A 23,660-nucleotide genomic window follows, 5' to 3' on the forward strand; every position below is an offset into this window, starting at 1 on the left:
GGATTTAAATTAGATAGTTTAGATTTAGAAAGGACATAGGAAAGTTTGGTTTGGAAATAGGGTAGTTGATGAGTGGAACAGTCTACCTAGTTGGGTTATTGAGGCTAGGACTTTGGGTAGTTTCAAATTTAGGTTGGATAAGTACATGAGTGGGAGGTTGAATTTGAGTGGGACTTGACATCAGAGCTTATTTCTTGGGTAGCATTGAAAATTGGGTTGGGCAAATGTTTTGTTAGTGGGATGAATTGATAAAGGACCTGCCTAGTATAGGCCAACAGGCCTCCTGCAGTGTTCCTCCTTTCTTATGTTCTTATGTTAACTGTCTACCTTTACATCCCACAGACTCATTCACTAACTCTTTGCAACTTTTCTTTAGAATCTCACAAAAAGACACTTTCACCATCATTTGCTCTGTCACTGTCTTGCCAGAGGTGACCTGATACAATTCAGATGCCCTGCAACTGCAAATATCACAGTATCATCAGCAAAAGTAATTGTGTCAACTCCCATTTGTATTTGATTCCCATAATTTAATCCCACCCCTCTCTCCAACACCTCAGCATTTACTTTTTACAACCCCATCTAAAATCGTTAAACAACCATGGTGACGTTACATGCCTGTCTAAGACCTACTTCTACTGGAAGTAACTCCTCTCTCCTCACCCTAACTTGGCCTTGCTATCCTCATAAAACTCTTTACGTGATACGATACTAAAATCATAAATTTTTAAGTTCAATTCAGACACTGTCAGAAAAGATGTTGTGAAAGTAATCCTTGAATAAATTTCATCAGAGTTTCTTCCCAGGAGCCTGGAGGAGGAGGATGTGATTACTGTATTATGAACAGAGACAAAAGTAAAGTAAAATATGGTGCTCCATATTTGTCTTACAGAAAAACTACAGCTTATCTACTTTGGAAGTGTTCAATGTGGACTATAACATTTTTCCTAACCAGATTCAGATTAATGAGATTTAACTGTTACACAAATGTAACAATTTCCTTTAAATTGTAGATTTCACACACAGTGAGTCTAAAACTCACCTCTCATCTCCAGTTGTGGATGACTCTTTGAAGTATTAACACTGGTGTTGGAAATGACCACGACTCTTTCATTATAATTTTCTGATTTGTCTGAAAAACAAAGCAAATTAAATTTGAAAGTTCTACATTGATATTGTTTACTTAGATTTTAGTAAGGCTTTTGATAGAGTTCCACACAAAGACTGTTAAAGAAAGTGGCAGCTCATGGCACTGGGGGAAGTGCTCTAGTGGATCGAATCATGGCTCACAGACAGGAAGCAGAGTGTCCATAAATGGGGTTAAATCCAGTGGGGATCAGTAACAAGTGGCGTTCCACAGGGATCAGTCTTGGCCCGTTGTTGTTTATAATATATATCAATGATCTTGTGAAGGAATTACTAGTGATATGAGAATTAGCTGATGACACAAAGATAGGTAGGATAATTGATTCAAGCGTAGATGTTAGGGAACTTCAGGAGGATTTAAACAAACTCTATTCTTGGTCAGAAAAGTGGCAGATGCAGTTCAATGTAGATAAATGCAAGGTTCTGAAGCTGGAGTGTCCATAACCTAGCACTTATAAGTTAAATAATGTAGAACTTAGCCATACAGATTGCGAAAGGACTTGGGGTTATGGTAAGCAGCAACCTTAAACCAAGACAGCAATGCCTAAGCGTAAATAAGGCAAATAGATTACTGGGATTTATATCAAGAAGTGTAACAACAGAGTCCAGAGAGTCATACTGCAGCTTTATACATCACTGGTAAGGCCTTACCTAGATTATGCAGCTCAATTCTGGTCTCCATATTACAGAATGGACATAAATTCATTAGAAAACATTCAAGCATAGGATGACTAAATTAATACATAGCATTAGAAATCTTCCTTATGAAGAAGATTGAAGACTCTTAAGTTACATTCACTTGTTAGAGCGAAGAATGAGGAGACCTGATCGAAGTGTATAAGTGGAAGATAGGTATTAATAAAGGGGATTTAATAAGGTCTTGAGGATATCTCTCCAGAGAGAACCGCAGTAATGGATTTAAATTGGATAAGTTTAGATTTAGAAAGGACATAGGAAAGTATTGGTTTGGAAATAGGGTAGTTGATGAGTGGAAGAGTCTACCTAGTTGGGTTATTGAGGCTAGGACTTTGGGTAGTTTCAAATTTAGGTTGGATAAGTACATGAGTAGAGTGGTTGGATTTGAGTGGGACTTGCCATAGAGCTTGTTTCTTGGGTAGCATTAGAAAATTGGTTGGGCAAATGTTTTGTTAGTGGGATGAATTGTAAAGGACCTACCTAGTACATGGCCAACAGGCCTGATGCAGTGTTCCTCCTTTCTTATGTTCTTATTTAATGTATATATTGTATATCAAACACCAACACCCATATTAAGAATTTTTTCTTTTAACACACCAGCCATCTCCCACTGAGGTAAGCTGATCTAGAAAAGAAGAAACACTTTCACCATCACTCACACTTATCACTGTTTTGCCAGAGGTATGCTGATACTACAGTTCAGATGCCCTCCAAACTCCAAAATATCCCTACCCCTCCTTAAGGTGTCCCCATGCTCGATGCAGCTACTTTACCCAGCTCACACACTGAGGTCGGAGTTCGAATCTCCTCTGGTATGGCTGAAAACATTAGGGACGATGTTTCCACAAGACACCTGCTGACCTTGTTCACCCATCAGCGTAAAATGGGTACCTGATGTTAGACAACTGATGTGGGTCACATCCTGCGACAAAACTGACCTAATATGCCCGAAATGCTCAGCATAACAAGCGCTTTCTATATAGTACATAGTATGTCACTGATGTTAGCTAGGCCTGTATACCATGGAGTGGTGCGTGTACTAGCTCTGTGAAGACTTGTTTGTGTGCACTCTGTGAATCTAGACCAGGATGCCGTCTCTTGAGCAGCTACCAGCAGCTGAAAGAGGAGCTCAGGTTGCTAAGCAGGAGATCGATTGCGGAGGAGAACAAGAGGATTCGAAGTAATCCTCCTGTTGTGAGTCCCAGGTTAGAGGGAGCTTGGTCAGTGGCCGGGCAACATGGAGACCAAGCTGAGGATCAAGAAGACTGTTGGAGAGACAGAAACAACGAGGACCTAGAAGACTACTGTGGAAACTTCACCATATTCGGTGCTACCTGGACGAATGTGGGTGTTCTACTAGGAATGTACTGAGCACCAAGGAAGCTTTGGCTGACAGTGGTGAGACAGAAAACTATCGGAGAACGTCTTGGAGATTAGACAAGTGAAGGTGTAGTGCTATCTACGTGTGAGTGACTACTGGGAACATCACTGGCGGACATCGCCAGGAAGGTAAAAACATTTGTTGTTGAGGATAGCCAGATTAGGTACATGGATAGGGTATTCGCTTGAAGGATAGGAGTAGAAGGCAGAGTGTGTGTTTTCCTGGGGCTGGGATGAAGAATATTGTTAGCCATCTGGATGACATCATGAGGGGGTAATGGGAGCAATCCTGTATCTGTCTCAGTGCTGGAACACGATGTTGGCAGGCGTAGGAGTGAGGACCTGATTAGGGGTATAGGTCAGCAATAGAGATAATTAGGAGGAAGGTGGGAACCCTGTCATATGTTATTTTCCCAAAGGAGAGGATTTGGGAAATGAATGGTTGTCCAGAGCAATTGGTGTCAACTGCTGGCTGGACAAATACTGAAAGGGAAAATGCGTAACATTCATTGACAGCTGGGACCTCTTCTCGGCAGAAGACATGTATGCCAGTGATGGGGTTCACTTATCTAGGTCTGGGGTGGGAACACTGGCCAACGCAGGGGAGAGGAGCTGTTAGGTCTTTAAACTAGGAATAGTTAGTGGTATGGGTTTTGGCGGAAAACAGTGAAGTCACAGTGTAGTAATATGAGTACTAGGAGAACTAGTAATAGGCTACAATGAGGTGGATATTGGAAAGCCAGTGGCACTAATTGACAAGGACAGTAATAGGTTTAGCGGAATAACAGAAAGGAGCAGGAAGGGTAAAGAGAAGGAGGGTCCTAAATGTATATAACACAAATAGTCGTAGTGCTAGGAATAAGATGGGCTGAGTTGGGGACTAGTTGCTAGTGCAGGTAACATTGATGTATTTGCCTTAATTGAGACGTGGTTCAATATGAAAAATCAGGACATGCCTGCGGAATGTAAATTCGGGGTTTTTAAATTGTTCCAAGTAGATAGAAGTATCGGGAAGGGGTGGGGTGGCATTGTATGTCGAGATCGCGAACTGTTGCATAAAAGCGGGTATTAAGTCTGAAGTAACACATACAGAGTCTATTTGGATAGAATTTTCAGGCGGGCATAAAAAATTGATTTTAGGTGTGATATACCATCCCCAAACTTAGATAGGGACCAAGGAGACTACTAGGGAGAAATTGTTAGGGCCACAAGACACGATAATGTAGTAATTCTGGGAGACTAACTTTAGTCATATTGATTGGAATTTCTTGACTGGGAATTTAAATCATACAACTTCTTGAAGTAGTTCAGGATTGTTTTTGAAGCAGTTTGTGATGGAACCTACAAGGGGGAATAACCTGCTTGACTTAGTTCTGGCAAACAATGAATTCCTTGTTAATAATTTAGAAATTTCAGAGAAACTGGGTGCTAAGACCACAAATCAATTACATTTAGCATTGAATGGAAATACGATAGTAGGATAACTCAGTAACAGTCCCAGATTTTAGCAGCAGATTACGATGGGCTTAGAGAACATTATCATCTGTTGACTGGGGTAATGAGAGAGCTATCAATATGACAGTTTTCAACACTACACATCTGCTCAAAGACGTTTATCCGTATAAAGAAATTAGATCAAATAGAAATGACCAAAATGGATGAATAATAGGCTGAAATATCTACTAGGGCATAAGAAGGAATTTATAGGTGTATCAAAGGAGGTGAGGGTCATCTTATGAATCAGTATATTGACATTAGAGGGGCATTAAAAGAGGATAAGAAAAGCTAAAGGGACTATGACAAGGAGAATGAAATGTGCTCGATTTTAAATAATTATTTTCTCTTGGTTTTACAGAAGACACTAACAATACCCCAGTAATTAATGTTTATAGTGGTCCTGAAAAGAGATAATTATGTAACATCCCCAGTCACTAGTGAAATGGTTATGAAACAAATAGACCAGCTGAAGCAAAATAATCGGTCCCGATGAGCTTTTTCAAGGTTTCTTAGAATGCAAAATGAAACTCTATGAACCATTAACTAATATTTTAATTTATCTCTTCAAACAGGTGTAGTGTCTGATACGTGGAAGAAGGCTAATGTAATTCCCATTTTAAAGCAGGACAATCGTTGCCGTCAAATTACACGCCCCAAAAACCTGACCTCAATTGTAGGCAAATTACTAAGTCAATTATAGCTGAGATTATAGAAGCCATCTCAATAAGCATAGCCTGATTAATGATACTCAGCATGGATTCACAAGAGGCGGTCTTGTCTAACTAATTTATTAACTTTCTTCAGTAAAGCTTTTGAGGCTGTTGACCACGACAAAGAATTTGATATTATTTACTTAGATTTTAGTAAGGCTTTGATAGAGTTCCGCACAACAGACTGTTAAAGAAAGTGGCAGCTCATGGCATTGGGGAAAAAGTGCTCTGTGGATCAGTCATGCTGCAGACAGGAAGCAGAGAGTGTCCATAAATGGGGTTAAATCCGGTGGGGATCTGTAACAAGTGGCGTTCTCTCTTGGATATCTCTCCAGAGAAAACCCCGCAGTAATGTATATTTAAATTGGATAAGTTTAGATTTAGAAGGACATGGAAAGTATTGGTTTGAAATAGGGTAGTTGATGAGTGGAACATCTACCTAGTTGGGTTATTGAGGGGTAGGACTTTGGGTAGTTTCAAATTTAGGTTGGATAAGATATATGAGTGGGAGGGTTGGATTTGAGTCGGACTTGCACATCAGAGCTTATTTCTTGGGTAGCATTGAAAATGGGTTGGACAAATGTTTTGTTAGTGGGATGAATTGTAAAAGGGCCTGCCTAGTATGGGCCAACAGGCCTCCTGCAGTGTTCCTCCTTTCTTATGTTCTTATTTGTAGTAAAGAAATATATTATTATTATTACTATTATTAAGAGTGCAGGGACTGTAATTCCAAGCTCAGAGGCCAAGTTAAGGAGAATATGTCCAATTCCTTGGATCAAGAGCTCCCCATTGGCATAAAGGAATCTCCTGGTGGATAACCAACTCTATAAACACAATTGCAATGTGGTGACTTACATTCTTATTTAAGTCCCAATCTTATTGAGTGAATATTTCCTATCTTTCTTACCTATCTTATCCCAAACCTCAGTCTCATAAAAATGTAAACAGCTTCTAACAACTTATCTTCTAATTCAAAACATTTTGCACATTATATTCCTTTCAACCAGTCATGACAAAGTAAAGAGAAGAAAGTTGAAAGTGAGCATAAATAAGAGTAAGCTGATGAGGTATCGAGCGAGTTAAGTAAAGAAAAACTGGGTATCACATTGAAGGGGAAGTATGGGAAGAAGTGAATGTGTTCGACATTTGGGAGTAGACTTGTCAGCAGATGGGTTTATGAAGGATGATGTTAACTGAAGAAAAAAGGTGAGTGGTGCTGCGGTGTCTGTGGAGACAAAAAAAAAAACATCCAGGAGGCAAAGCGGAATGTCAGAGTATAGTGGTACCAGCACTCTTGCAGGTGTGAAACATGGGTTGTATATGCTGCAGCAGGAGGAGGCTGGAGGCAGTGGAGATGTTGTGTAGGGCAATGTGTGGTGTAAATATTATGCAGAGAATTCATGGTGTGGAAATTAGGAGGTGGTGTGGAAATACTAAAAGTATTATTCAGAGGCTGAAGAGCAGTTGTTGGAGTGGTTTGGTCATTTAGAGGGATGGAGCAAATTAGATTGACTTGGAGAGTGCTATAAATCTGTAGTGGAGAGGAAGAGGGGTAGGAGTCATCCTGGAAAGGATGGAGAGGATAAAAGAGGCTTTGTGTGCAGGGGCTTGGACATGCAGCAGGCATATGTGAGCATGTTAGATAGGAGTGAATGGAGATGAATAGTTTTTGGGACTTGAAGAGCTGTTGAGTGTGAGCAGGGTAATATTTTGTGAAGGATTCAGGAAAACTGGTTAGATGGACTAAAGTCCTGGAGGTGGGAAGTACAATGCTGCACTTTAAGGAGGTTTTGGGATATTGGCTGTTTGTAGTGATGTCTAAACTGTCATATTTGGCGCCTCTGCAAAGACAGTGATTACGTGTGAATGAGGGTGAAAGTATTTCTTTCATTTTAGATCCTCTGCCTGTGGAATGGCCAACACATTGAAAAAAATTCTATGGTGATATATACTCTAGTATATAAAAAGCTCCTTGTTACACAGGCATTTTCCCCTTACCAGTCAATATAAATCCTGTTCTTCTACAATCATACTCTCTGTCTTTCCTCTCACTCTATCAATACCAACTCTGCCTATATTTTACCTGACATACTCATGCACTTTGTCAACATATCAGCTCATTCTCACTAAAAGCATGTTGACTAAGAAAAATATTTATTCTTAAGTTTTACTCATTCTTTCCACCTTGTTCTCTTACTTTTCTTATATTCATCATTACTTTTTTTTTAACAGCTGGCATCTCCACTGAGAGGGTAACCCCAAAAGAAACACTTCACATCATTCACACTACTACTTACTACATTGAAAACCCTTGAGTGCACACTGAAGCTACATCCTTAAATACTGTACACTAGTACACAGAGGCCTGATAAAAATGACAGATCCTATATTTTTCCAGATACAGTATTAATGTTAAATAAGGTCTGAATACAGAATAATTTTTACACTGACCTTTCATGCTAATATGAGTTGGATCATTAGTATAGTCATTTGGTGGCAAGTCAGACTTAGACAGAGTTCCTTCAAGGTCAGAGGATGTGGTTTTTTTCACGCCTATAAAACAGACTACTTGTTTATCACTGCCGCAGTTCAGCATGAAAAACTGAATTTCAGTCAACACCCAGGTTCATTATTACGCTAATTAAACAAGAGCAATGCTACAAAATAAATATTCAACTTGCAATTTTTATACTTTTTTATTAACACATGCATTTCCCACCAAGGCAAGGTGACCGATAAGAAGAAACACTTATCATCATCATTCACTCTCACTGTCTTGCCAGAGGCATGCCTACACTATAGTTAAAAAACTAACATATCAACACCCTCCTTTAGAGTGCAGGTCTGTCTTCCACCTCAGGACTCAAGTCCAGCTAATTGGTTTCCCAGAATCCCTTCACAAGCGTTACCTTGCTCACATTTCAACAGCATGTCAAGTCATAAAACCATTCATCTCCACTCACTCCTGTCTAACACACTCATGCTACTTGCTGGAAGTCCAACCCCCTCACACAAACTTCATTTACCTCCTCCCTCAACCTTTCCTAAGACAACCCCTGCCCCACTTCCTTCCACTACAGATTTATACACCATCCAAATCATTCTGTTTTGTTCAATCCTCTCTACATGCCCAAACCACCTCAACAACCCTTCCTCAGCCCTCTGGATAATACTTTGAAACCACACCTCTTTCTAATCTCCAAGTTACACATTCTCTGCACTATATTCATACTGCACATTGCCCTCCAACATGACATCTCAGTCTTCTCCTTGTTGCAACATTCACCACCTATGCTTCACACCTATATAGGCATTGGTACCACTATACTCTATGCATTCCCTCTTTAGTTCATGGATAATAATCTTTGTCTCCACAGACTCCTCAGTCTCCTTCACCTTTTATTCCTTATCAGTTCTATGATTCACCTTGTCTTTCATAAACTCATCTACTGAGAAGTCCATCCCAAATATCTGAATACATTCACTTCCTCCTCTAATCTGATATCAATCTTAGATTACCTAAATTTTTTTATCCTCATCACTTGCAGATACATAGATTGCTAAATAAAACTAAATCCTTACTTAGGACTTCTGTATATGAAATCCATATGTAGAAATAATGCAGAAAGCTTCAGTCTATAGAGCTAGAATTTAACTAATTATATTTCTAACTCTTACTAATTATTAAATTCCAAACACTATTTCTTACTCTAAATTAATAGCCACAACTATAAATGGACCTATATCTTTGAGACCTTATCCCCTCATGTAGTTTCCTGTCCTCAAATTAGTGGGATGAATGGAGAGTGGGACCATGAGCAGAACTCACCACCCATTTTCCCACATGGTAATTATATGGAAAATATTTTCCTTGATATTTTAAATAAAACTACTTTCAATTCTCATTATATAAATAATCTGAAGCTTCAAAATGAGGAGCTAAAGGTAATCATAAAGAAATATGTAGAATATGGTAGAAGAAGAGCAACTGGTGGAATGATGAGGTAAAGAGTACTAAGAGAAAAAGTTAGAATATGATTAGATGTGATTTACACAGATTTTGCAAGGCATTTGACAAATGCACTCATGGAGTGACAGCACACAAATGAAGGCCATGGGCATTACGGAAAGTAGACAGATGGATTTTCGGTTTCCTAACACACAGAACATAAAAGTAGTAGTGAACAGGGCAAGATCCAGCATCAGTGAGTCAAAGCTCAGGGACCCAAGGCACTGTCTGGCACATCTGCTGTTCCTCATCCTCATGCAGACATGACAAAAACACCGGCACACTTTTGTATCATCATTTGCAGATGACACTAAATAAGCATGAAAGTCAGTACAGTAGAGGACACTGAAAAAGTACAGGAAGACATAAACAGGGTTTCCAGTGGGGAGTGGAAAACAACATGATGTTCAATGGTGATAAGTTCCAGTTGCTTAGGTATGCAAAGATGAAGAACTTAAAAGGAGCACTATATACAAAACTCAAGAGGTCACTAAACAGAACATAAGGAACAGTAAAGACCTAAGAATAATTATGTCAGCGGACCTTTCTTTTAGAAGACCAAACAGACAAAGCTCCGACAGCCAGGAAGATGCGGGGTGGAGTGTGAGAACTTTCAAAACAGGGAAATAATGCCAATGGTGACACTCTTCAAATCATTAGTGCTCCTCACTTAGAATATTGCTCAGTGCTAGGCCCATTCAAACAGGAGAAATATCGAGTGGGAACAAATACAGAGATCGTTACTGCTCACAATAAGCCAGAAAAGCACCTAAACCTGGGAATGCCTGCAAGTCTTGAACATGTACTCATTGGAGCGGAGGAGAGAGAGGTACATGATAATATATACCTGGAAAGGTACAGGCTAGTCCCAAATCTGCACTGCCATAACATACGGGTGAGAGATTGGGAGGAAGTGTAAAATAAACCCAGTGAGAGCAGGGGTGCAGTGGGGACAATAAGGGAGACTATCTACATCTGGGGTCCCAGACCTTTCAACATCTTACAGAAGATATCAAGAACACTGCTGGAACAAGTGTGAAGCCTTCAAGAGGAAACTGGACAGTATCTTTGCAGGTGCCAGATCAACCAGGCTGTGATGGATATGTGGGGCAGTGGAGCCTCCAGCAGCAACAGCCTGGTGACCAGACAAGCACCAGACGAGCCTGGCCCATGGCGGAGCTCAGAGAGTAGATAAACTCTCGAAACTCTTCAAAGTATATCAAGGTATGACAAGTTTTTACAAAGTAGAAGTGATACAAGAGGAGAGTTATGGAGAAAAGAGAGGTTAAAGAGTGGTGAAAGAATGTAAAGAGAAGCAAATGAGAAAGTGGTGAGATGCTATCAACAAATTTTGTTGAGAATAAAGAAAGTTTTAGAGTGAGATTAATAGCTAGAAAGCCTAGGGGACGAATGGATTGACAGTTAAAAACAGGAAAGAGAGTTAGAGATATCGGGAAGAGTGATGAAGATAGAAGCTGTGATTTTGTGCATTGGGCTGGGAGGTATAACATCTTGTAGGAGTGAGGAAGAGCCACTTGCAAGTGTGGGGAAGGTGAGTGAGGCAGTGGGTAGAATGAAGGAGCAAAGCAGTTGGGAATGATGGGATAGACAGAATGTTAAGAGCAGGTGGGTATAGTTTAGGAGTAGTTAGTGCTTTTATTTAATAAATGTATGGAAGAGGGTGAGTACCTAGGATTGGCAGAGAGCATGTATATTTCATTTGCATAAAGGCAAAGGGACATAAGAATGTAAAATTATAGGAATAAGCCTGCTGAACACACCTTGTAAAGTGTATGGTAGAGTTATTACTGAAAGAATTAAGAGTAAGACAGAGAGCAAGATCACGGATGAACAATGAGGCTTTAGGAAGGGTAGGGGTGTGTAGACCAAGTGTTTGATGAATATGTATAGACCAAGTGTTTACAGTAGATGTGTATAGACTAAGTGTCTGAAACACATAGGTGAACAGTATTTAGACAAAGGGTAAGAGTTTTCTTGCATTTATAGATTTGGAAAAAGCATATGATAGGGTAGATAGGGAAGCAGTGTGCAGATGATGCAAATGTATGGAATAGGAGGTAGGTTACTGAAAGCAGTGAAGAGTTTTTACAAGGATAGTGAGGCTCAGGTTAGAGTATGAAGGAGAGAGGGAGATTATTTCCCAGTAAAGTAAGCCTTAGACAAGGATGTGTAATGTCATCATGGTTCAATATATTATAGGGGTTGTAAGAGAAGTGAATGATTGGGTGTTGCAAGAGGTGTGGGATTAAGAGATAAAGAATCTAACACAAAGTGGGAGTTGTCACAGTTACTTTTGCTAATGACATTGTGCTTTTGGAAGATTTTAAGAAAAAGTTGCAAGGTTGGTGGATGAGTTTGGTAGAGTATGTAAAAAAATTAAAAGTAAATGTAGGAAAAAGTAAGGTGATGAGGATGACAAAAATTTTATGTAATGAAAGACTGAAATCAGACTGGAGGAGGGAGTATGGAGAGTGAATGTATTCAGATATTAGGGATGGGTCTATGAAAGACTAGGTGAATCATAAAATGACGAAGGGAAAAGGTGAGTGGTGCACTGAAGAGTCTGTGGAGACAAAGAATGTTATCCATGAAAGCATGGAAGCAAAGAGGAAGGAAACATATGAAAATATAGTTATACCAATGCTCTTATATGGATGTGAAGGGATGGGTGGTGAATGTTGCAACAAGGAGAAGGCTGGAGGCAGTGGACATGTAATGTCTGAGAGCATTGTGTTGTGAAATATAATGCAGAGAATTCATAGTTTGGAAATTAGGAGGAGGGCAGGGTTACTACAGTATTATCTAGAGGGCTGAGGAGGTGTTGAGTGAATTCAGACAGAGAGGATGGAACAAAACAGAACGACTATGAGACTATAAATGTATAGTGGAAGGAAGGCAGGGTAGGGTTGGCCTAGGAAAGGTTGGAGAGAGGGTAAAGGAGGTTTTTGTGTGAGGGCTTGGATTTCCAGCAAGCATGTGTAAGTGTGTTAGACAGGAGTGGGAAACAAATGGTTTCGATGACTTGACATGCTGTTGGAGTGTGAGCAAAGTAACATTTATGAAGGATTCAGGAAACCGGCAAGCTGGACTTGAGTCTTGGAGGTGGAAATACAGGCCTGCACTCTGAAGGAGGGATGTTGATGCTGCAGGTTTTAACTGGTGTATGCGCATCTCTGGGAGAGACAGTGATGGAGTGAATGATGATGATGAAAGTGTTTCTTCTTTTTGGGTCACCTTGCCTTGGTGGAAACAGCCAATATATTAGTAATAGTGTTAGTGTTATTTACCTGTGAGGGCCTGGGGTGGACTGGACACTGATGGATTGTGTGAGTGTCCTGTCACATGAAAAAATATGGTCATCATTATGCAAAGTATATGAACTTTTGATCTTTGCATGGAGGCTTTCCTAAAATGGCAAAAAGAAAAAATTTCATGAAAACTGAGAACAATGGAATATGGTAGTAGTGTACATATAATATATCCAACCCCCATAGAAATGTGAATCCCAATACAACATTTTTTAACACATTGGCTGTCTCCACTGAGGCAGGGTGACCCAAAAAAGAAACACTTTCACCATCAGTCATACAAAATCACTGTCTTTGCAGAGGTGCTCAGATATGACAGTTTAGATGTCCTCAAACAGCCAATATCCCAACCCTCCTTTAAAGTGCAGGTATTTATTTCCCCACCTCCAGGGCTCAAGTCTGCTAACCAGTTTCCTTGAATCCCTTCATGAATATTACCCTGCTCACCTCCAACAGCTAAGGTCCCAAAACCATTCGTCTTAATTCACTCCTATTTGCACTCACACATGCCTGCTGCATGTCCCGGCCTCTTACAAACATAACCTCTTTACCCCCTCCTCCATCCTTTCCTAGGACAACCCTACCCCTCCTCCCTCACTGCAGATTTATACACCCTCCAAGTCATGTTATTTTGTTCCATCCTCTCTAAATGACCAAACCACCTCAACAACTCTTCAGCCATCTGAATAACACTTTTAGTAACTCCACACTCTTCCTAATTTCCACTACAATCCAAATTATTATTAATAATATATTCAGGAGAAACACTAAATAAATAAAGATCACCAGAACCCTGGGAAATGGAAAGGCAATCATGTCTGATTCAAACAAAGGAAGAATAGGCCCCATTCACTTGATCAGAACTTGTTACCAACATCAGGATACCTCCTCAAGAGGTTTTTACTGAAATTGTGAAATTTCCTATACAAAATTTGTATATTTTTGCATATATCATAAAAATTATTTACTGTGGTTGTACAATAATTTTAAGACATATCACACTCATAAGTAAAAGAAACACTGTTTACCACAGGTTAACAAGTCGATGATAGCACTTGGGCTCAAAACAAAGATTACTATGTTTAATTCTTGGACAGGCAGAAATGTATGACAAGTCTCCCACAAATTTGTTACCCCTTTCACCCAACAGTACATAGCTACTAGATGCCAATTGACTGCTGTGAAGCAATAATATACCTTAGATATGACTATAAATTGTAGGTAGTAGGTTGGCAGACAGTAACCACCCAGGGAGTACTACCGTCCTGCCAAGTGAGTGTAAATGAAAGCCTGTAATTGTTTTACATGATGGTAGGATTGCTGGTGTCTTTTTCTGTCTCATACACATGCAAGATTTCAGGTACATCTTGCTACTTCTACTTACACTTAGGTTACACCCCATACAAGTACAAGCATACACACTCCTCTGGTTTTCTTCTATTTTCTTTCTAGTTCTTGTTCTTGTTTATTTCCTCTATCTCCATGGGAAGTGGAACAGAATTCTTCCTCTGTAAGCCATGCGTGTTGTAAAGCGATTAAATCGGAGCAAGGGCTAGTAACCTTCTCCCCATATATTACTAAATTTAAAAGAGAAACTTTCATTTTCTTTCTGGGCCACCCCGCCTTGGTGGGATATGGCAGTTTGTTGAAAAAATACTATAAATTGTAGGTAGTAGGTTGGTAGACAGCAAACACCCAGGGAGGTACTGCCATCCTGCCAAGTGAGTGTAAAGCGAGCCCGTATTTGTTTTACATGATGGTAGGATTACTGGTGTCTTTTTTTGTCTCATGAACATGCAAGACTTCAGATACGTCTTGCTCTTCTTCTTACACTTAGGTCACACACATGCATGTACAAGGATATATATACACACCCTCTCCGTTTTCTTCTATTTTCTTTCTAGTTCTTGTTCTTGTGTATTTCCTCTTATCTCCATGGGAAGTGGAACAAATTCTTCCTCTGTAAGCCATGCATGCCTGAGGCGACAAAAATGCGGAGCAAGGGCTAGTAACCCCTTCTGTACAAATTACTAAATTTAAAAAGAAAAACATTGTTTCATTTTGGAGCCACCCTGCCTTGGTGGGATACAGCCGGTTTGTTGAAAAAAAAGCTATAAATCTGTGGCAGAGAGGAAGAAGGGGTTGGGGTCATCCTAGGAAAGGATGGGTGAGGGGGTAAAAGTGGTTTTGTGTGCAAGAGGTTGGACATGCAGCTGGCATGTGTGAGCATGTTAGGTAGGAGTGACTGGAGGCGAATGGTTTTGGGACCTGATGAGCTGCTGGAGTGTAGCAGGGTCATATTTTGTGCAGGGATTTAGGAAACCATTTACCCGGACTTGAGTCCTGGAAGTAGAAAGTACCATGCCTGTACTTAAAGGGTTTAGGATATTAGCTATTTGGGTGAGATCTAAACTGGCATACTGGGGCCTCTGCAAAGACAGTGATTGTGTATGAATGATGATGAAAGTGTCTCTTTTTCAGGTCACCCTGCCAATGTGTTAAAAAAATGAAAGAAAGAAAGATAAGACTATTTTGGGGTGTGAAATGATCTGAGGTAAGATACCAGTTCTTACCTGTAAATTCAGTATTAAAGTGCTGACAATGTCAGGAATTTAAAAAAAATTCTCCCGAAATGGTAAAGAATTTTTTTCTGAAGACAATCCCAAACACCATTTGGTTTCCACTCACTCCTATCTATACATACTACACATTAGTACATACATATGTGTAAAATGGCATTTGAAATCTTTTGTACCTATCGTATATAGAAATAATTTTAAATTCTAAAACTTACGTCTTAATAAATCAAAGAATTGCTCACTACAGATTTCATTCGAATAACATCAGGCGCTGTAATTTCAGCTAGTTCAGCGGTTTCAGCCTTTGGCAGAACATAGCTCCCATCTCAATCTCTGAAAATATAAGAGTGCATGATTTAAAATTAGGATACAAATGTAGGATGTTATTTTAATGTTTTGACACACCTGGTTTCAGCAGCATTCACACTGGCTACTGTATAGAAGGCTGGGAAAAAACCAATACAATGAAACATGACTTAATGACCTTTTTTTCCATCAGTTATTTAGTGTAATTCATGATGAAGCTAAATTGGTTAATTATTCACGGCAATTTAATTTACGTTTTAGTCAATTTAAAAACAAATTAATCAGGACTATGTTCCAAGATCTCATCTGCTATTTTTCTCTCTTAAATTTGTATTTCTAAAACCACATATAAATTAAGATTTGGTCACCTTTAAAATTAAAATATTATAGATAAAACACTGAAAATGAACAAAGAAAAAAGTAAGGTGATGAGAGTATCAAATAATTTAGATAAAGAAAAACTGGATATCAAATTGGAAAGGGAGAGTATGGAAGAAGTGAATGTTTTCAGATATTAGGAGTTGCGTTTCAGCGAATGGATTTATGAAGGATGAGAGTTAATCATAAAATTGATGAAGGAAAAAAAAGTGAGTGCATTGAGTTATATGTGAGACAAAAATGTTATCTATGGAGGCAAGGAAGGAATGTATGAAAGTATAGTAGTACCAACACTCTTATATGGGTGTGAAGCTTGGAGTTGTAAATGCTGCAGTGAGGAGACGGTTGGAGGCAGTGGAGATGTCCTGTCTTAGGGCAATGTGTTGTGTAAATATGCCAAAAATTCAGGTGTGAAATTAGAGAGGTGTGGAGTTAATAAAGTATTAGTCAGAGGGCTGAAGAGAGGTTGTTGAGGTGATTTGGTCATTTAGAAGAATGGATCAAGTTGAATGACATGGAGAGCATATAAATCTGTAGGAAAAGGAAAGCGAGGTAGGGTCATCCTCAAAGGTTGGAGGGAATGGGTAAAGGAGGTTTTGTGAGCGAGGGCTTGGACTTCAGCAAGTGTGCGTGGCGTGTTCGATAGGAGTGAATGGAGACAAATGGTATTTGGGACTGACTGAGCTGTTGGAGTGTGAGCAGGGTAATATTTAGTGAAGATTCAGGAAACCGGTTATATTTATATAGCGGACTTGAGTCCTGGAAATGGAAGTAAATGCCTGCACTTTAAGGAGGATTTGGGATGTTGGCAGTTTGGAGGATATATTTGTGTATCTTTATCATTACAGTATACTTATAAGCTGTAGTATTCTAGCACCTCTGCAAAAACAGTGATAATGTGTGAGTGAGTGAAAATGTTGAATGATGATGAAAGTATTTTCTTTTGAAATTTTCTTTCTTTTAGGCCACCCTGCCTCGGTGGGAGATGGCACTTTTAAAAAAACACTGACATAAACATAAAATAAAAAAATTATTTAGAAAGGTCATATTCAAAAAACAATGAAATAACTTTAATTACAGCCTCTCCTCACTTAGTGATGTACTCGATTTACAGATAACTCAGACACTCGGGCTCTCTAGCAGTATGCATACCTAAGTAATGTATATTAGAGTTGATTTCCTCTATTCTCTTTATTACAATATACAGTACACTACTGTATAAACACTTAAAAATATACTAAAATGTTACAAATGGTGCAAAGCTGACATTAAAACAATATCAAAGATGGTTGACACACACATACAACACACACAGACACACACACACAACAACACACACACAACAACACACACAACACGAACACACAACACGCACACACAACATTGCACACACAACACACACAACACAACACACACTCACACACACACACACACACACACACACACACACACACACACACACATCACACGGGGCCAGGGCTATGATTGACCCTGCAACCACAAATAGGTGAGTACACACACACATTATAGTATGCTCCTTGCTTAGGATGAATTCATTTACCGACTTTGCCTTAGGAACAGAACTCCATCGTTAAGTGAGGAGGCTGACACTGCTGCAGTATTACAGAAACAAGAAAAAGAAATAATTTACAGCATATCATGAAGAAAATGCAAATTTTTCATACTTTTAAATTACAGCTATCAATATGGTAAAAGTACAGTAACCTGTAACTAATTATTCCATGTTCTGTACAGCCTCTGCTCACTTCTGACAGAGTTCCATTACTAAGACCATGTCGCAAACAAATTTGTCACTAATTGAGAACCACCCTTACTCATACTTCAAAAATGTCAACTCAAATTAAACATTCAGTTTTATGTTTGCTGTGAAAATCCTTTCAATCCATTCATTATTAATGGTAATACAACATAAATAGGTCAATAACTAACTTCGAGATATTCTAGGAGATGCACACAGCTGATTACTTGGATTTTTTTTTTTTTTAGAAAATAGCACTTTATTCAGTCTTTGCATAGATAAGTGATCTTCTGTAGTTACCTTCAGGACACATAGCACATAACGTTTTCTGTAGCAGTGTCACTTCAATACCTCTCCATATAATGTCAGTTTTATTAATTTGGGCATCTTATCATACTTCTACATTATTTATGTTTTACTCAATATTATTCTGAATAAATACGATAGTAGATAACCTTTAGTGATTGTAATAATTATACAATATTTTATAGTGCCGAGCTACCCTCACGCTCATAGGCAATCATGAAACTATAGCTAGCTTCACCCACTTTGTAACAATGCCAAATGGTGAATTAAATACATATCTTTCTTCTTCTTTCAACTACCAACCGTACCCCACTGAGGTGGGTGGCAAAAGGAAAAACAAATTTTTGCCTTTTCAATTTAGTAATATACAGGAAAGGGTTACTGGCTCCTTGCTCCCAGCATTTTAGTCATTTCTTACCCCCTGAGCTTACGGAGGAAGAATTCTGTTCCACTTCCCATGGAGATTAAATACATATATCAAAAAGAAAAAAAGAAAAGAACCCCTAACTTATAACTTTATTTAAACTTGCATAATTCTCATATTTTACGAAAACAATAAAAAGTAAAATACACATACAATGATTTAAAACACAGAAATAAGTCACTACTTTTTGGCTTATCTTGAGTTCTCTACCAAATGCTGCTATGTATGATAATCTATTAACTGTATTTGTGACATATCCCTAAATTCACGTGGTTATGTTCCAGACCACCCAAATTTGGAAAACCGTGAATTCAGGATACAGTTAAAAATGCCCATAAATGCCTGTACAGTGGCCCCCATCCGTTGGCCTTACAAAACGTTAAATCCGCATCCGATACATTTTATGCTAAGTTTTTCTACCGCTAAAAAACCGCTCAAGCTTTGTCAGGGCGTCTAATGTCGACCTTACCCAAACCTCACATGTTCTGCGGTGCTTGTTTACCAGCCAGCCCCCGGTAACATCCAAGCTTCGGAAAAACATTTTATTACAGTGTTTTGGTGATTTTATCTGCAAAATAAGTGACCATGGAGCAAGAAGCTTCTAGTGCCAACCTACGGGAATAAGTGAGAAATTCACTATAGAGATGAAGAAAAGATCATTGATAAGTATGAAAGTGGAGTGCATGTCTCCGAGCTGGCCAGGTTTATTAAACCCCAATAAACCATCGCTACTATTGTGGGCAACAAAAGGCAATAAAAAGGAAGCTGTTCTTCCCAAAAGGGTTCAACTGTTTTTTGAAACAGAGATGAAGTGATGGAAGATGTTGAGAGACTCTTATTGGTGTGGATAAATGAAAAACAGATGGCAGGAGATAGCATCTCTCAAGTGATCATAAGTGAAAAAGCTAGGAAGTTGCATCAGGTTTAATTAAAATGCCTGCAACTGTGATGATGTGAGTAAATTTTAAAGGCCAGCAAAGGTTGGTTTGAGAGAGTTAAAAGCGTAGTGGCATACATGTGTGATAAGGCATGGTGAGGCTGCCAGTTCAGACCTCAAAGCAGCTGAAAAACTTGTGCAGGAATTCAAGGAGTACATAGACAGTGAAGGACGGGAAACCTGAACAAGTGTTTATTGTGATGAAACAGGCCTGTTTTGGAAGAAAATGCCAAGCAGGACCTACATTACTCAGGAGGGAAAAAGGGACTCCCAGGACATAAGCCTTGAAGACAGGCTTACTCTGTTGATGTGTTCAATGCTAGTGGTGATTGCAAAGTGAAGCCTTTATTAGTGTATCCTCAGAAACTCCCAGGCGTTCAGGCAAAAAGAATATCCTCAAGGCTAATTTGTGTGTGCTGTGGAGGGCAAACCGTGAGGCATGGGTCACTGGGACTTTTCTATGACTGGTTACACCATGCATTTGCCCCCAATGTGAAGATTACCTAACTGAAAAAAAATTGATTTGAGTGCCTCCTGGTGTTAGACAATGCCCCGGTCATCCTACAGACGTGGCCCGGCGACTTTATGGAGACATGAGCTTATTAAAGGGGAGTTTTGCCTCCTAATACCACTCCTCTCCTGCAGCCCATGGACCAGCAGGTTATTGCAAACTTCAAACTGCACAGCTCTGTTTGAAAAGTGCTTTGTAGTGACCTCAAAACTCACTGACTCTAAAGAGAGTTTTGGAAGACACTTTAATATCCTCAATTGTTAAACTTTATAGGTAAGGCTTGGGGGGAGTGACTAAGAGGACCTTGAACTCTCTTGGAAGAAACTGTGGCCAGAATGTGAAACCAAAGGGATTTTGAAGGGTTTGAGGCTAACCTAGGAATCCTTATGCCAGTTGAGAATCAATTGTGGAGAAACCTTGGGGTTGGAGGTTAGTGGGGATGATGTGGAAAAGGGGGTTGGTGGAGAGGACAATGAAGAACTAACACTGATAGGGTGATAGATCAACTTCACAGCAAGAGGCCAGACCTGAGAAACTGGTTGGAGGAGAGAAAAAATTGAAGAAGTTGCCTACTACAAAGATTAAAGGAAATCTGTGCAATGTGGTGAAGTCAAACCTTTATTTATGAAAATCACCCTCACAGCTATTGCAAGCCGTACGTGACTATTACACTGACAATGTTGTGAAACACTTTAGAAGTCATAAAGGCAGAGGTACAGGACTATGGACAGATATGTTGTGCGACAAAGTCCAGTGGCTCTGAAGCTGGTCTAGTGGCATTAAAAGAGAAGGAAATAACCTCAGAAAGGACTTGGCACCTCAGAGTCTTAATGGAAGATTCCCCTTCTAAACACAAAATCTCTCTCCTCCCATCCATCAATCATCACAGATCTTCAATAAAAGGGAAGTGTCATGTAATTGTGCATGCCTTTTCAGTTTTATTATTAAAATTAATATTTCATGTGGTAAAAATGTTTTTCATACTTTGGGGTGTCTTGCGGATTAATTTGATTTCCATTATTTCTTATGGGAAAATTCATTCGCATAACGATAATTTTGCATAATGAGCTCTCATGAGCGGATTAATATGTTATCAGGGCCCCTGTATTTATAGTTTAATTTCAAACTCACTCCCAATCACCCATAAAAAGAATGTAAGATAAACCCATATAAGTCGTGCTGTACCTATGTCTCCACAGTGCTAGAATGTAAAATACAAGGTTACCCATATACACTGTAATTACGAAACCCCACTTTTTGGAATCCATTGCAGTAAATATCAGGTAATAATTTAAGTTAGTAAAAAGTAAAGTTAAATACTTTACTCATCAATAATGGATGACACTGTTCTCTCTACAGCACTAAAAATTTATACAATTATATTTTATATGGAAATTTTACTGAATTTATTTAATATTTATGTTACAAAATTATTAAATTATATTTTCTTAATATTTAAGTTTAAACATAAAAAATATATATTGCCACAAAAAAGCCCCAAAATCCACAATTTGTGGGATTTCTACTAAACAATTTTCATATCAGTTAGCTCTAAGGAAAAATCTCAATTACTGGAACCCTGAATGCAGAACTATGAATTTTCAGGGGTTCACTGTTTCCTGAATAAACTTACCTACTAGCTTAAAAATCTGGCAACATTTTGGTATAATATCATCTTTGTACCATGTTTCTACAAAGTTTTAGTCATTTTCAAAACTGTTTTTATGACAGAGTATCATGCAGTGGACCCCCTTACGATATTAATCCGTTCCCGGGGCTCATTATTAAAAAATTTTCGTAAGGGGATTAATTTTCCCATAGAAATAATAAATCAAATTAATCCTGAAGAAATCAAAATATGAAAAAAATTTTTACCACAGAAAATTTAATTTTAATACACCCAAACTGAAGAAGACATGCACAATTACTACTCTACTAAGAATAGAATACACTTATCTTTTGAAGATCGTGATGACTGATGGGATGGGAGGAGGAAAAAGTGTGAAGTTATTGTTTAGAATGGAATCCTTATTGGGACTTGTGTAGTCATTTTCAAAGGGTTATTTCCCCTTCTTCTTTTAATCCACTAGGACCAGCTTAGTTGCTGGACCCCCTGTTGCAACAAATCTGCCCATAGAGGTCTGTCCTCCAGTTCCTTTAGATTTTTTTTAAAAATGGCCCAACATTGTCATTGTAAAAAGTAACCAGCACGCGCATGGCTGTGTTAGGGTGATTTCATCCATAAAGGTTTGACTCAACCCCTTTGCACACATTTCCTAATCTTGAATAGGCACAATGGTTTCCCCACAACGGGCATGGCTTTAGGTTACCCCAAACCCTTAAAATCTTTCTTAATTTCCATACTAATTTTTCACCCTTTTGCAAGGGTTTGCAATGAAAGCTTTCTTGGGCCCCTGGTACTTTTAGTTACAAGCACAAAAACACTGGGATAAGGTGGGAAAAGTACCAAATGTTCGTGGATGCGACCTCACTGGCTGGCGCGTAAACACTGGCAGTGAGGCCACATGGGGCGCGTCCGGATGAATCCGTAAGGCGGGTTTTTTTTTTTTCACGGCGAGGCAAAATTTTAGCATTCAAATGCTTCTATGCGATTTAATGTGTCCGATGCGTTTTAAAGGGTGGGTCACTGTATATGTCTGAACATGTAGTGAATTTTCAGAATTTCAGATTTTTATTTTTAAATTTTTGTCTAATACATTAAATTACCATCTAACATTGTTACAAAGTGGGGAGCTACAGGAAAGAGGTGAAAGGGCCCGTAAAGGGATTCAGTATCCGAAATCGTCATGGGCATCGGATACGCTGACCTAATATAATGTTCAGTTTTGCTAATCATGGACCCCCAACCAATGGCCTCAACTACAATAAAAACCCACTTCTATGTGTCAGCGTAAAATTTGACTAGCGTGCGTTGAAAAACACTTACATCATTCATCGATCGAAACGGTCCGTCTGGCCTGAGCACCTCAGTTGAGCTAATGTGACTTGTATACAAGCCAGGGTGGATGGTTGCATTCATACATTCGATAAATTTTGTATTATTCCAGTGTTATTAGTGCTTGTAACTGCTAAATAAGCCACCTGGGCTCGAAAGCTCTATGCCAACCCTGTGGTGAAAAGGTGAAATCTATCGAAAATCCCTATGGGTACCCTGGTCGCTGCTGCTGTCCACGGTCAGTTTCGCGCTGCCAGTCGGCTGCTGCTGCACCACCACAGTCGCTGCGCTGTACCAGCGCTCTGCTGCTGCCGTGGTCGGCTGCTGCTGCCCATGGTCGTTCTGCTGCCGGTCAGCTGCTGCTGCCTGTACCCGGTCAGCTGCTGCTGCTGCTGTACCACGGTCAGCTGCTGTTGCTGATTACCACCATCAGTTGCTGCTGTAGCACCGTCACCTGCTGCTGCTGCTCGCGCCACAGTCAGCTGTACTACGAAGATGTGGAGGAATTGTTGTTGGTGTGGCTTATCAAGAATGCGAAACAATTACCCCAAAAGGTTACCACCCAGGATTCCAAGAAAAGTCAGTGTGTCATCGGGACTGTCTAACATTTCCATTGGGTCCTCAATCTTTTCCCCAGGATCGACCCACACCCAATCACACCCAGGTGAACAGGAAAAAATGCCTGGAACTAGTGCTCATATTGGTGAATTAAGGCCAGCAAAGGTTGGTTTAGAGAT

At 39.4% G+C, this 23,660-nt stretch overlaps 1 protein-coding gene across 1 annotated transcript in view; it reads right to left on the bottom strand.

Annotated features, from left to right (window-relative positions):
• Positions 1-310: 310 nt before the first annotated feature.
• The window catches only part of stumps (DBB domain-containing protein stumps), a 106,923-nt gene continuing 83,573 nt past the window's right edge, over positions 311-23,660 (bottom strand). Inside the window, exons 9-14 of the mRNA XM_070104664.1 lie at positions 23,219-23,444; positions 12,747-12,794; positions 7,881-7,982; positions 1,043-1,132; positions 664-745; positions 311-461 (exon numbers count right to left, since the gene is read on the bottom strand). Of these exons, the coding sequence (XP_069960765.1) occupies positions 311-461; positions 664-745; positions 1,043-1,132; positions 7,881-7,982; positions 12,747-12,794; positions 23,219-23,444 (699 nt within the window). The remainder of the gene's footprint in view (positions 462-663; positions 746-1,042; positions 1,133-7,880; positions 7,983-12,746; positions 12,795-23,218; positions 23,445-23,660) is intronic.

The sequence above is a fragment of the Cherax quadricarinatus genome, chromosome 5 (assembly GCF_038502225.1).
Source record: "Cherax quadricarinatus isolate ZL_2023a chromosome 5, ASM3850222v1, whole genome shotgun sequence".
Classification (NCBI taxonomy): domain Eukaryota; kingdom Metazoa; phylum Arthropoda; class Malacostraca; order Decapoda; family Parastacidae; genus Cherax; species Cherax quadricarinatus.